Consider the following 15,900-nt stretch of genomic DNA (forward strand, 5'->3'; position numbering starts at 1 on the left):
TGTATAAAAACAGCTTATACCTTTGAGACGGTATCACAGAACATTTTAGTGGTTTTAAAACCTTAACTGTTTAAAACCTCGGTATACCTTAAAACCGGTAACCGGCCCATGCCTATATCTCATACAAGATCGAAATCACATTAGACACCAGGAAGTATATCCTGCTTTTAACAGAAAGTCGTACATACACTCTAAAAACAAATGGTGCTATATATCACCAAAAGTGGTTCTTTGCTCCTAATCATAGAAGAACCGTTTTTAGTGCCATATAGCACCGGTGAGGCACCTGTGTGGAGCCAGGTAGTGCTATGTAGAACCAATTGTGGTGCTATAGTGGTGATCTATGGCACCTGTATGGTTCTGCACAGGTGCTTCACCGGTTCTTCACCGGTGCTGTATGGCACTAAAAACGGTTCTTCTATGGTTGCGATTCAAATCAACAGTTTTGGTGCTATATAGCACCGTTTGTTTTTTTAGAGTGTACGGATAAAAGTTGGAAACATGGGTAACTAATTTTATCCTAAATCCTTGTATCAAAACAGAAAAATAGCATAATTGTATATGTTAACTGTAGGCTATACATATCCTGCACTCTTAAAATGAATGTGTTTTAATAACACATCAACATCTCTGTGTTATTTTTGGAACAACACACTTTGTGTTGTTTTTTTACACATTTTGTGTTTTTATTTATTTGAACACAAAATCAACACGAAATGACACATAATGTGTTAAATAGGATGACACAAAACAATGTGTTAAAATTAACACATCCTTTCTTAGAGTGTGTAGTTGCTTGCTTCCAAGAAAAAAAAATTCTGTCTTGCAACAATGTTTGTTAACTTATTTTTACAGTTGTGGATTATAAATTCTGTTTGTTCACTGTCACTAGTTTCAACTGAAATGTGATTACTCAAGGTAATTCTAACAACCGTTTAACCTTTAAAAAATTCCAAATTAACCACCACGAATTAATCTAATGTGTCACCCTGTTAACCAGTCCACCTGCAGTTTTTATTTTATCCCTTTTCTCTGAATGGCCATTTGTATATGTCATTCTCAAACTCGGAGCCTCCCATTTATCCAGCCCACACCTCCCTCCTCCTCCTATCAGTCTCTTTATTTTACTCTGGTCATTGCAGCTGAATTCCAGGTCGCACATTGGATGTCATTTGAACTGGTCTATGGGTAACAACTCGACTGGAAGGCTTTAAAAAGAATACAGGTACTAAAGTTACTCCAATTTTTGCAGACTATTTTTATTACGTTCTGAAGTTAATGTTTTTAGGTAAACAAAAGTTTAGTGTATGCCTTAGTCTCGCTGACGCCTATGATGTCAGAGTTGTCTATTAAATTTTGTCTTGACCTTTAAATTTCTGCTTCAATCTCACTCTTAGAAAGGATGTGTTCATTTTTTACACATCTTTTTGTGTTAAGCTTTTAACATATTATGTGTAATTTTAACACTTTGTGTCATTTTGTGTTAAAATAAAACAAGTTGTGTTAAAAGTAACACAAAATGTGTTGTTTCAATAATAACACAGAGATGGGTGGATTCTGGGACAACGCATTTAGTGTGTTGTCCCTGAATCAACACTAATGTGTTGTTTTTAACACATCCATTCTAAGAGTTAGTATTGTTAAGGTGTTACGGGTAAGTAAATGCTGGGAGAAGTTACATGTTCCCTTTCTATAATATTCTAATGACAATAATTGTCATTATTATACAATGGACAAGTGCGTTCATGATAGTCTTTGTTCTTATATAATTATTTGCTTTGAATGTCAGTGACTAATTCTTTCACAATATCTCAATGAAAATGAGAGGCGTATTGCATTATGATATCTGTAAAAAGTAATTTCATAAACACAGCAGTCACATACAAATCTGATATTGGTGTTATTATCATATGGTCTTATAGCCTGTTTTGTAGTTTTCAATATGATACTCATTCACAGGTGAAGTTTGACAGCCATTGGAATAAAGACATGACATGACAACTCATTGCCGTTGACTAGTAATCCAGATTGAGAATGAAGGGGCAGGAGGTCTGGGCAGTGGTCATTTGTGGCTGCTTTTTGCTGCTGCTTCAGCCATGTGGGTGCCAGGTGAAAACCTGTCCGGCGGAGACAAGAAGACCACAGCTACAAACTGCAAATTCAACATTAACCCAGCTAAACTTTAACAGTGGCTTTATGTCTCCAATTGTAAATTCTTTCCTGGACTCTGTCAAGAGCCGCCCTTTCCCTAAAGGTAAGTTTGCTGAGCTGTAATGTTTATTCTGTCTTATATTTAATACAAACAGAAGAAGCTTGTTGAGCAAGTTGTTTTTGTGTCGAATAACCATGAAGAAAATTTGAGAGCGTATAGTGGTTGTAATTAGACTTGTTTGGAGAAGCAGCTCTTCCACATGGCTACATGATATTCATTCAGGTGAGATAAATGCACTACGTTAATAGTCAGAAACAAATCCACTGGTCAAACACCATGCATAGTCAAATTAATTTGAATATCCTGCCTCCCTCTTTTGAAATGTTTTGTTTACCTCAAAATATTTTATTACAGCGCATTGCTCTAGGGAATATCTAGAATATAGTGCAAGTATAGTGCATTCAGAGAATTAACCTTCTTACTGCACACCTCATGAAGTCTGAAACGGTTCACAAATTGTTAACAATTTCTCTTTGATCTCTTTTCAATAGCAAACCTATTTAGATCTGACAATATAACGTCATGTTAGTCTATAGAAATGAGTCAGTTTTTCCGAAGCTCCCCTTATTTCTGTGCTTCCTTTATAGTTTGATTTTAACCAAAGTTTTCTATTACAATGACCACAAGCAACCATTATCAGCTTTTTAAAACAATTCAACGATTAAAAAAACAAAAGATGATACTGTTACTGGAGATACAAATGGCAAAATACCTCACTTTATTAAACACTGGTTGAAATTCACAGCTTCTCTAACATTTTTCCATGTAGATCTGCTGATAGGAATGATACAAAACATGGCTGTAGCACAAGACTCGATTAAAAAGGTAAAGACTTGTGCCTGTAAGTAAATGTTGAACCTATGCAAGATGTTTTTGCCTAAATATAAGAATATTTTGATTCAATAAAAAGTTCTAAGCACTTACACTTAAGGGAAAACACCACCGTTTTTCTAATATTTTACTATGTTCTTACCTCAACTTAGACTAATTAATCTTTTCCCAATGCGTGCACTTTTTAAAATCTTTGTACAGCGCCTTGTGAATGTGTTAGCTTAGCCCAATTCATTCCTATGGCTCCAAACAGGGATGAATTTATAAGCCACCAAACAATTCCATGTTTTCCCTATTTAAAGACTGTTATGAGTAAGTATAGTGGCACAAAATAAAACTTTTGTTTGGAGCCATAGTAATGAATTGGGCTAAATGCTGACACATCCACGAAGCGCTGTACAAAGATTAAAAGTGCACGCATTGAAAAAAGATTTGTATTAATTCATCTAAGATGAGGTAAGAACATAGTAAAATATTGAAAGACGGTGCTTTTCCTTAAAATGCTTGGTTATTTTGGGTCAAAAAGCGACAAGCCCAGCCGCTGGGTAAAAAAAACCCAAAAATGTTTAAATTTAACCCAACAATGGGTTAAAACAACCCAACATAGGTTAAACATAGTGTACTGATTTTAGTGTACTTTTTGTTAGTGGGCTCAGTTTAAATTCTCAATTAACACTATGTCAGCACAACATTGTGTTTATCTGATGTGTGTACTAGGAAATATTGCTCTGAAGATTTTTTACCGTAAGTAAATTATGTCGTCACATGCATGTTGTATTGTGTAAACACTGACTGTTTGCCTGTCATTGCTTTGATCACGAGCTACACAAGTGATAGCTCATACAAATATACATGGACACGCTGTATATAATGTAATCAGGAAGTTTCTTGTTTTTACAGTTGATTTGAAGTGTAGTATCGTTCCTCATGTACTCACAGTAACCTGTCTTACGTCTTTCACATTGTCAGGTTTTGGAATATGAGATAGGTTTCCTGGTCTGCGTGGCTATCGGGATCCTCTACATCATCCTCATGCCTCTAATTGGTCTAATCTTCGCCTGCTGTCGTTGCTGTGGTAACTGCGGAGGCCGCATGTACCAGAAACAGACGTCGAAAATGAATTGCAAGAGGAGAACCTTTTACTGGTTCACATTTTTCATCACAGTAATAATTTTGTGAGCGCCAGTTCGAATTTAAGATTTAGGCATCCTGAGCCAAGCTTAATGTGATTTTTGCCTGCTTAAACACTTAAAAAATTTGTATCAGTTATTAAGCTTTATCTGATATTTTAAAGGACAAGTTCGGTATTTTACACTTAAAGCCCTGTTTTCAGATTGTTTATGATGAAATAGAACGGTTTTGATTGAAATTTGGACATATGATGCTGGCCCACGAATTTTTGTGTGTTTGTTGTATTACCCCCCACCTCTACAATGGGTATATAGGTGCACAGGAACAATCCTTCCTAAAATGCATTAAACTTTCGTTTACAAAAACGAGAAACTCACCGAGTGGTCAGGGGTGTTCACTGATATGCTCACACAAAAATCACTGCAAAAGATGCTTTCCAATAGGTTTTATCGTAGGTTTTGTCCAACTCCATTGACTTGAATTAGATGTGCTATGAGGTACGGTATTACTCCGCGCCGGGAACGTTGTCTGTATTCTTGCAATTGGCAAAGGTGGATTATCGCCACCAACTGGGCTGGAGCGTCTATTATTCAAGCTCTCAACGAAAGAATGTACGGGTGTGAGGCATTTGGAGAAATAGGTCCACCAATTTACAATAAATGCTGGAACACCTGTTGGAAAGCATCTTTCGCAGCGATTTTTGTGTGAGCATATCAGTGAACACCCCTGACCACTCTGTGAGTTTCACGTCTTTGTAAACGAAAGTTTAATGCATTTTAGGAAAGATCGTTCCATCATAAACAATCTGAAAACAGGGCTTTAAGTGTAAAATACCGAACTTGTCCTTTACAGCTTGTTTTTGTTCTCAGTTATTAACATGCCCTTTTAATATTATTTACTTTCAGGGCAGGGAACATTTGTATGTTCATAAGCAGTACAAACACTTCAGAAACTTTGAAGCGCACCCCTACAGAACTTTCAAGCATATTAGATGATGTTAAAAGCTATCTTGCAACTGTTCCAAAGGTACATCAATCAGAATAGAAATGCTATTTGTTATATGTTACACATATTGTGGGTGATTTATAAATACTTTAATTCCTAGAAAAAAATGCATGTAGCATAAAGTTTTCTGTATTTAACAGCAACTCCAACAAGTGGTGGATGAGAGTTCTGCAACTGTGGATGAAGTACAAAATAACTTAAATGGTACGTTTCTCATTTATTTTGTTTATTAACCTAAATGCTTTTACGCTATAGTAAGTTTCTCCTATAAACTGAATTCCTGTGTATTTGCTTATATAAACAGGGTCTTTGCTTGGCACATTTATCCAGAACGGTCTTGCAGATCATCTCAGCCCAGCACTGAACTCCATTACAGATTTAGCCCAAGGTAAATGCACGGACCAGTCCCAGAAATACATTATTTATTGAAAACAATATCCATGTTTTTTTCTAACCATATAAAACTATACTATGAGTTATCCTTTATTAATATAAATTCTTAATCTATAAATTCATTAACATAAGATTAGTATATAATGCAATAACGTTTCTGTGTCATTTCCCCTCTCCGAGATAAGTTCCAATTTTCGATGAGCACTTTTTACACTTGTAGTTTTGCTACTACATCTAATATACTCTATAATAATACTCTAGAGACTAAGATTTAGATTTCACGCTTAATCTGAGTCAGCAGTGTGGCTGTAAATTATGTGCTTTCAATATGTTAGGAAGGCTTGGAGTTTCATTACATTTAGCAGATGCTTTTATCCAAAGATTAGGAAACAATAAAGTGATTTATCATAGGGAGGCAATAACACAAGAAGTGCTTAGAAGTTTCTATTATTTATATGTATGGAGGTCAACCATTTTGGCCTTTCAGCTTACTTTCCAACATTCATTAATCAGACGATATTTCTTTCCTTTGTTCTTTTTGCATGTGTGTTACAGTAATAAACAGCACCGGCGTTTCACTGAAGCATGTTAATAAAACTTTGGAGCAGCTGACACCAAAGGTGGATGACCTACGTCGTAATTTATCTGCGGTACAGCAGCGGATCAACAACACGCTGCATTCGGGCTGTGTAGACTGTACATCCCTTCAGACAGATGTAGACAAACTAACCCTGGATACAGATCTCAATGTAAGCCAATCCAGAGGTATCATGGGGACAAACAAGTTAAAAACCCTTTGGGGAATTTTGTAATGGCCAGTCAGTGAAGCATGTGATTACTGCGTCTATCTTTCTGGTACTAGTTTCAGAGCAAATTACTGCACACGCATGGATGACTTTTATCTTCCTCTACAGTTGTAGACACTTTGTGCTTGCACACAAATAAAGGTGCTTCACGATTTCATAGAAAAACATTTTTGGCTAAAGGTTCCATAAAGAACCTTTAACATCCAAAAATTTTTTTGTAGTAATAAAAAGGTTATTTAGATTATAAAAAGTTATTAAAGTTATGAACCTTTGACTGAATGGTTCTTTGAGAAACCAAAAATGGTTCTTCTATGGCATCGCTGTGAAAAACCCTTCGGGCACCTTAATTTAAAAGTGCAGTTTTAGCTGTGTCATTGAAGAGGAGAGTGTTCTGTGCCGTCCTCTTGGAAAGAAAATAAGCATTGTTAAAACCTCGGCACAACAATGTAATGGTTTAAGTTACGTAGATACTACATAGCATTTTTCTCCAAATACAGAGCACCAAGTTGTATTACCTGCTTAGCTTTGGCACACAATGGTCCAAACTTTCCCATTGTTGGGAAACAGCGACAGGGGAACAACACAAACAATAAGTAACACTAGAAGTTAACGTCAGTGTTTGTAAGCCGTTTCTCTTAGAAACCCAATTCGTACCATTAAAGAGGTTTAGTCAGTACAAACTTTAAATAAGAACGGCTAGTGGTGGATTTGTGTAGAAGTGGTTTTGCCCTCTGGTGGGCTGGATTAGCAGTCACGGTGCGGAACTAAAAGTCTAAAACCACATTGAAAATCTACGATTCAAAATCTGCTATTCAAAGCCTAATTTAAACTAAAAAAAAATTAATATTTAAAAACATATAGGTAACACAAAATGGGTTAATACTGGCAGATAAAACACTGTCAGAAGAAAAAGAACATAATTGTCACTGGGACTGTAGCTACTCTTTAAAAAGGTCATAATATGCACCTACTAGGTATAGATATGTACCTCTGAGGTACAAGTATGTACTAATTTGCATCCTTTATGTACAATGTGTAGTTTTTGGAAGGGTACCACCCCAGTAATACCTGAGAGTGTACTTACAAAAGTTAATAAACAACTAAAGTTAATAAATTAACTATTTTAAAGTGTTACCAATTTCTTCTAACTCCTTTTGCATTATTTGTAGGCATATTAGCATATATTTGTCTGTTTTTGACAGTTTCCTGATCAGAATGACCTGATGTCTGCTGTAAACAAAGCTGAGAATGCTGATGTCATCGGACAAGCAAATAAGGGGAGGGCAAAACACAACACTCAAAACAACTAACCGTTTTCACAGGGATACAGTTTAGTTTCTTTTTGCAGCATTTATCCAAAAATGACTTTGATGTGGTCTTCTGTGCAACCTCTGTTCCCATTTACATTTGTTAATTTAGCCGACGTTTTTATCCAAAGGGACTTACAAATGAGAGATCATTGACAAAATGGAAAAATTGATAAAAACGATAATTTTACTTTAACACATACCTATATATAGTAAAAACAAAAGTAAGTGAAAATAAAGTGGTCTCTTGTTTTTTCTGCGGCTGTATGTGATGGTTAAACTTATGTGTGACACTGTCTGTGAAATCCATTTGAATAGGAGCATCAAAGTTTGATTTTAATATTGGACATGACCTCACTCAGTCAATATTAAATATATCAAGGTTATATTTTCTGGGTTTAAAATAGCTGGGTTTTTTCAGGCAGGGTCACATATGGGTGAGTGTGTTTATAGTAAACAGTAATGTTCCTACATGCTATTTAAGCAGTTTGGTGAGTGTTACACATTTATCTTCTAGGGGAAAGAGTTTTTTGACAGTATTCCAGAAAAGGCAAGAAACGCGACCAAGGAGAGTGTGCAGGGTATGTTTTTGTTGTTTAGTGTGTTGATTCTGTGTTAAAAGTAACACAAAATGTGTTGTTCCAATACAGGTTGATCTCACGGAAAGTTGTGTTATAGTCACGAAAATTTTGATTGGTTATTTGTGTCCATGGCACGAAATTCCAGTGTCTTTTTCGTTTTTGTGTCTGTTGCACGACTTTCTTTTTTGTTTGATTTTATGTATTGTTTTCTCATAGTTTTTTCCTATTTTCTTAGCATTGTCGCTACGAGTGGGCATTGTCGCTACGAGTGGGGTTAGAATCACTTCCTGTTTTTAGACATCCTAACACAAACCTCAATTCTAACACCAACTCCTGGAGAGACTAGTTTTAAAAGTGGAAGAAAAACATGTAGAAACCAATACATAAAAGTACATTCTAACCAAAACCCGAATCTAACCCCAACCCCAAGCGACAATGATTTAAAAATAGGGGAAAAAAATGAAAAAACAATACATAAAATAACACGAAAAAAATCTATTTATAGAAATGTGTGAGAGTGACACGAAAAGCTGAATTTCGTGCCATGGACACAAATTAAATAATCCATTTTTTTTCGTGACAATAACATGACTTTCTGTGAAATCATGTTGTTCCAATAATAACACGGAGATTTGTGTATTCTGGGACAACGCATTTAGTGTGTTGTCCCTGAACTAACACTGATTGTGTTGTTTTTAACACATCCGTTCTAGTTGTTAAAATGTCATATCTTTTTTCTTTCAAAGTGGCTCTATTGGAGCTTGATAAAGTAAAATCCCAGATTGCAGGTGTGACTAAAGGCCTTCCTCTGAATGCACTGGATATGATATCAAGCCCACTTAATAATACACAAACATATATTTCAACATATTCTTCATACATACAGCTGTCCAGTCAAATCAGGTACTATAATCGATACTCACTTGCATCTTTAATTTCTTGTGATTCATTGGCTAGTGGATCATTGGCTAGTTTAGGGCTTTTCACACTACGCTTAACATCAAAATTAACCTAGGGGTATGAAACCCTGCTCTTAATACTGGCATTGCGTTACCAAATGTGAAACAAAGCGCCGTTACAATGTTATTACTCGATGCTTAGCAACAGATTGAAGAGCAATTACCTCATATCACGACTCACGAGCTGTTCAGAAACTCCATAGGCTGTGTGTCAACAATCGTTTCACCAGTTGAGGAAAACGTGAAAAATAATGGGAAAACTTCTTGTAGTATAAAAATGTCCCAGAAGCTCATAAAGACTTGCGTGGCGACTTGTTTTGTCACTAATTCGGCAGCGCGAGACAGTTATTTAAGCGGTAGCCCGCTAAGTTACTTCAATTTAGTCAGTCATTTATCCAATCGTGAATGTTGACACCGCAAATATGCTAATTAGAACGTTAACACGGGGTTTAATAGAGGGTTTGCACATGACGTCACCGTCGGCGAGAGAGACTGCAGTTACGCCCACTGAGTGGCAAATGACAGAGCTTCGAATTTGAGTACAGCGTGATATCGGCGAAAACAAGGTAAAAAAGCGTCGAAATGGGAAAAAGCTGTTGTGCGTTAGACTGTACTAACAGATTAACAAGAATTCGTAGCTATCGTTTTACAGACTGCCAAAAAAAAAAAAAAAAAAAACACCGAAAGGTGAAGTAAATTGATCGTTCATCCCAACGTCCACAGGCCACAGGTGGGTTGACAAGTTTCTAGGGTCACTATCAAGCAGAGGTTTTACTTTCTACTTAAGCTTATTTTTTCAAGTATTTGTATTTTATCCGTGTTTTTCTTTGGAAACATTCCAAAGCATATTATCATAATTTTTACTCTATTACATTTAATAAATAATACGTTTTTGTTTTACATTTAATATTTAAGCACATTAACATGCTTTTACTCAAGTAAAAGTACACAATTTAAATTAGGTATTAAATACATTTTAATATGCAATATTAAAAAATACACAGTATGATTCTATGCTTTAGAACAGTGGTTTTCAAACTGGGGGCCGCGAGATGGTGCCAGGGGGGCCCCAGTTTTATGACATTTTATGAAATACATTAATTTATCATGAATTCTTTGTAATTAAACCTAAAAAAATAAGTCTACTAACCAAAAGCACTACTTTTTTGTATAATTTAATGTTTTTTTTTTATTAAAATGTTGAGTTTTAGAACAGTTTTTTTGTCACAAATTTTCTTTGGGGGGCCATGAAGGAATGCACCGTACACAAGGGGGGCCGCACGCTGAAAAAGTTTGGGAACTACTGCTTTAGAATGTAGTGAAGTAATGTTTTTCCCAATACAACCTAATAAAGCACAGATGCTTGGAAAAACATTGTCCACCTCCGCTATCAAGTCCAACTAAATTCAATTTAAGCTGATAGTCAGTTTTACTGGCATTTTTCGCAGCACCCGCTATGAAAACCAGCCATTTTGTTAAATGTTTGCCACTCAACAGGATGAGTTCCGGCGTGGTCACGTGGAAAAGTGACGCCAATGCATTGCATACCCTCTACTAACCCCTTAAAGAGTAACTAAACCCTAAACCAACTTTTTTATAATTAATGATCTGTAAGAATGGGGCTTTATTAGTGCTGTTCATTGATTTAAGTAACTTTTTGACATTTGGGTATAGACCGTTTCAGCAGTAACAACATAAACAAGTGGCTGTCGCGCTCCGCACGTAACTTCCGGTCAACTCCGCTAAGAATAAATAACAACAACGTTTTTTAAACGTAGTTTATTTGTATAACAAGCAAAAAAACAACATATAGATTACCTAGGAAACCAAAACATTTGTCATTTTTGACAAAGCATTTGTTCAAGAGATCAGTTTAGCAACTAGTCAGACCATTAAAAAAAACGAAACCGGAAGTAAAGTTCGGATCCAGACATGTATCACGTGCGTCCAATGAAACCGTCTATAAAGTGTTTCAATGCTACAATATATGGTGTAAAAACGTCTGAGTGCTGCCCTCTTCAGATTGAACGGTGGCTACTGCAGCTGAATTTTCCTTATGGATGTTGCAGTACGGCTTGATGTAAGCGGTACGACCCTACATAAGCAGGTTCAAGCTCACCACGCTCTTGTTATCTTACCACAAACTTGGTACTAGCTCAGTTCGTCCCCTTTATCTCCGTTGGGTTTGCCCACTTTTCTTGGATTTTTCAAATATTGCCAGTGGGTGGAGTCAGGCTCTGGCCAGGGGTTTAGTTACTCTTTAAACCGTGGTTTAGAATAACCCTTGGTTAATTATTTTAAGTGTGACAAACCCTAAATTGTGTCTAAATATTAAACACTTATTTTAGCCTGAAGTCTGAATTTAATTGTTTATACTGAGTTCAATATATCTGATTTATAATGTTCACCACAATTCACCATATTCTCTCAAAGTAAAGTTTAAAAAATCTTTTGTTTGTGTACAGCCAGGCTATTGGATTGGTCCTGAGCTGTCTGATTTTGCTTGTGGTGGTTTGTAATCTTCTGGGTCTGCTGCTGGGTGCGGCTGGACTGAAATCTTACGATGACCCATCTGAACGGTCATGCACATCCAACTGTGGAGGAATATTTTTCATGATGTAAGTACAAACTTTCCTGCAGATCTGTGGTTAACAAAAGGTGTTGTTATGCCTTCCATGGTGATATACAATCAAAACATGTCCATGTAGGTGTAATTATTTCCTCTTGTTTCATTTCAGAGGAGTAGGTTTCAGCTTCCTGGTTTCTTGGATCTTCATGTTGGTGGTGCTGATACTCTTTTTAGTGGGAGGGAATACTTATACCCTTGTTTGTGAACCTTGGCAAAGTGGGGAGCTCATCCGGGTACTTGTTCATTTAAAATGTTTGAATCTGATTTGTTGCAATTAAGTGCAACTTTGCTGGTCTGACAGTGTGGGCTACATCATTATGCTAAATTGATCAAGTGATTGTGTTTATTTAGGTTGTTGGTACTCCAGGGGTGATTCCAGGATTTGACCTTTCCGCTACTATGAATTTGAAGACAAACCTGACAATTGTTGATGTGTACAGGTAAGTCGCACATAGCAGCAGCGATCGATTGAACGAATTACTATTTTATATATCCAGCATTAACTAAACATCAATTCCTTATTTCCAGTGATTGCCAAATGAATAAGTCATTATGGACCACCCTTCATTTGTATGAGATCATCAATCTAAACGACTATCTGAGTATTTCAAAGGTAGGAAATTGTAACATTTTTTGCTAACTGTTGAATGAGCTGAATCGGCTTTCTTAACCTGCCGGGCACTAACAACGATTCAATTCTTTCAACAGTACACAGGGAACATCTATAACTCCTTTGACAGTGCACAAATTAACATAACAAATATCACAATCCTCACTTCAGAGACAGAGTCCCAGATACACAATTTCTCCAACAGTGCCACCAGTACGAACTTTAGCAGCATCATGCAGCAGGTGCACTTTACTTTCCATTTTCAAATCAGCATGTTTTAAAAAACTGAATCTAGAATAATGTAATAACAGGGGATCGATTAGTCTTTTATAAGGCATTAATTCTAATATTACATATTTCAGATCAGTGATATTTCAGATATTAATTTAATATCATCTGCACAAGATCTGGAGGATTTGGCCTCCAAACAGGTAATATATTGTAATGTTTTCAAGTTTTTTTAAAGTATGATTGCGGTGTATCATTTACACCTTATTTGTGTATTTTAGAGCAACCAAACTATCAAGAATGAACTAAATAGTGAAGCTAAAGAACTGCGAGACATCCAGGCTGCAATTTCTTCAACTATCATGCCTTCGCTGGTATGTTAAAATACAAGAGAGGTTTAAAATCAAATTTTTAATAAAACTCCACTTGTTAACGTCATTTGCTTTGGTTAAGTGTGACGTATTATGTTCTTCTATGTAGCTCGATCTGAACTCCACCATTAAGAATCTAAGTGCAACAGCATCACAAATCAATGTAAGTATCAAACCTAAGTTTTGACTACCTTGAACAAAATGCATCACTGTATTAAATAAATGAAGATGTAGGATGTATATTTTACAATATATTGGCTTTAATTTTCTGATTTTTTTGTAGGGAACTGTGGAGAATGTTTTAAAAAAAGTTGCTATTGCTCAGGACATTTTGAACTACAACATATCACAGATAGTGAAAACTGTAAGTGCTGTATTTCACTACTGTAGGAATGATGTGTCATAGTAATTTTATTAATATTAATTATAACCATATTGAAGAGTTTGGATGCAAAAGCCACTAAATGCCACCTTCGTCACAAATGAGATAATGATATTAACTGCATGCTATCATTTTATACATTTATTAAAAACTTTTGCTTCAAATCTGCTATATCCTGGCCATTTAGAAATATCGGTTTGTTGGCAGAATCCGTTTAATAAAAAAGTCTAATAAAAAATGCTCCTTTACAAGTAAACATGTCAGATGCCCTGTTAGAGGATTTTGCATCTTTAATTATTGTTCTCATTCTGCAGGGGAGCAAGGCATTCATAGATTGTCAATTGAACATCTTTACGACATTTGTTCAGTGGGCGAATCAAACGGTATATATTATTTTTTTCTTTATATTTAAAGTGTCGTCTAGCCTAATGCTAATTTGTTGCTAATTTAATAATATTGTATTGCATGTGTCAGATTACACAGCAGCTGGGGGCTTGTGGGCCTGCGGCTAAAGCGATCAATAGATCAGAAGATCTGGTCTGTAAACACCTGGTGGGAAGTTTGGTAAGAGTTGTTCAATTTGATGTCTTCTTTACCTTTTTAATGCCAATAGAGTTTTGAGTGTCCAGCATTTCCATCTAGTAAATCTTCAGTAGTGGACTATTGGACATCGGGCCAGATGCTAAATGTGTAATGTCCCATCTCTGTTTCCAGAATGGCTTTTGGTTCAGTTTGGGCTGGTGTATGATGTTCTTGATCCCCAGCATTATTTTCTCAGTTAAACTGGCCAAGTTCTACCGCAGGATGGAGTGCACAGATGTTTATGAGTAAGTTTTCTTATTAGATTTCTAAATATAACAGATCATGAATTACCGTAGCAGAGCATAATGTACCCAATGTAAAATACAGAGTTTAGTGATGAAAGTAATCCATTCCAATAATTTTTTTCTGATTTCTCTAGGAACAAAGTCATGATGAATCCTTTTCCAAGGGCCCAACTCGACCCTAAGATAAATACATAACGTGTAATGATTTATACACACTAACCCACCAATTGATGAACGTATATAAACTTTACAATCACAAGATGTTTGTGCCATTTCCAGTTATTTCTTTTGGTTGTTATTTTAAATACTGTTTTTGAATTGGCATTGAATGTACAAAACGTAAAGATGGACTTTTTAAGTGAAGGATGAGTTTACTATATTTTAGATGCGGTGGATTCATAAACAAATTTTTTTTGTGTCAAAATGTTTTAGCATGTGTTTTTAACATTTTGATTAAAGGTGCAGCGTGTATTTTTTAGAAGGATCTCTTGAATATATAAAACTATATTATCAGGGGTGTATAAAGACCTTTCATAATGAACCGTTATGTGTTTATTACCTTAGAATGAGACGTTTTTATCTACACATGGAATTCGCCATTTTTCTACCGAAGCCTTTAACGGACAAACTTTGGGACAAAGTTGTCTCCGACAATGACGTGTTTGTCCGGTGGCGGCTACCGTAGCTTCTCTATGTGTTTCAAAAGTGAGGGGTGAGCAGTGGACTGAGCAGTTGGTTGCAATTATCAACCTTACCACTAGATGCCGCTAAAATTTACACACTGCACCTTTAAATAAAAAAAAAACTAACTGTAACTGTCATATTTTTTATGCAGCAATTATGTGAATTTAAGGTTTAGAGAGCACTTTATTATATGGAAAAAATAAAATTATATATATCTTTACAGTGAGAAATGTTGACATACTGTTATTGAGGTTATAGATGTGTTGTTTTTCTTTTAATATGAAACATTTCCACGAGATGCTTGTTGTAATGATCAATTGAATAAATACACTGCAGGTAGTGACTACTGAGAACTTCTGTTAAACAACTTCTGTTTCATGAATTCATCACAGCTCTTTGTTTGGTGTAAAGCATTGTTTGCTATATTGTCTCTCAGTCCATATAAAAACCCCTCCCTTGCAAATCCTCTGTCCTGTGACCGTGGTCCCACGACACAACTGCCCTTACAGCAGTGAATAAACTGCACTAGTCCAGCACTTGTACAGTGAAACAAGCATTCCACACATATCTGTGCCGCTTAAAACACAGACAACAGGCTTTCTTTAGCAGTCTGACACCTTAAGGAAAATGTTATGTTTTCAGAAAGCAATGTGATATAACAGCTTTCAAAAACCTTAGTGTTGTTCAGCATGGTTTAACATTTAAATATGTACCCGTTGACTTGAATAGTTTGTATTTGGATTAGAGTATCTACATGAACAGCATAGGATACAGATGTGATTGCTCCTGAAAATATGCAAATCTAAAACCTATACACAAATAATATTTGTAATGCATTAAATATGATTTCACAAGCCCTTAAAAGTATACAATGCAAGGCATTTGAATGGTTATTCATCATGCATAAAATAGTGTTTCCACAACTCTCAGCAGACTGGTTAAAT

The 15,900-nt window shown here is 35.8% G+C and overlaps 1 protein-coding gene across 1 annotated transcript; it reads left to right on the forward strand.

The window, feature by feature from the left end:
• Positions 1-1,084: 1,084 nt before the first annotated feature.
• On the forward strand, positions 1,085-15,145 carry prom2 (prominin 2). The gene is made up of 24 exons (XM_073873312.1): positions 1,085-1,225; positions 1,960-2,254; positions 2,982-3,037; positions 4,013-4,218; positions 5,080-5,200; positions 5,320-5,383; positions 5,484-5,567; positions 6,128-6,321; positions 7,581-7,653; positions 8,201-8,266; positions 9,013-9,169; positions 11,691-11,843; positions 11,964-12,087; positions 12,206-12,294; positions 12,383-12,467; positions 12,563-12,706; positions 12,827-12,895; positions 12,974-13,066; positions 13,173-13,226; positions 13,347-13,427; positions 13,760-13,828; positions 13,920-14,009; positions 14,160-14,272; positions 14,407-15,145. The coding sequence occupies exons 2-24, from the start codon at positions 2,035-2,037 to the stop codon at positions 14,465-14,467; spliced, it is 2,466 nt and encodes an 821-aa protein (XP_073729413.1). The 5' UTR covers positions 1,085-1,225; positions 1,960-2,034; the 3' UTR covers positions 14,468-15,145.
• Positions 15,146-15,900: the final 755 nt, after the last annotated feature.

The sequence above is a fragment of the Misgurnus anguillicaudatus genome, chromosome 11, assembly GCF_027580225.2.
Source record: "Misgurnus anguillicaudatus chromosome 11, ASM2758022v2, whole genome shotgun sequence".
NCBI lineage: Eukaryota > Metazoa > Chordata > Actinopteri > Cypriniformes > Cobitidae > Misgurnus > Misgurnus anguillicaudatus.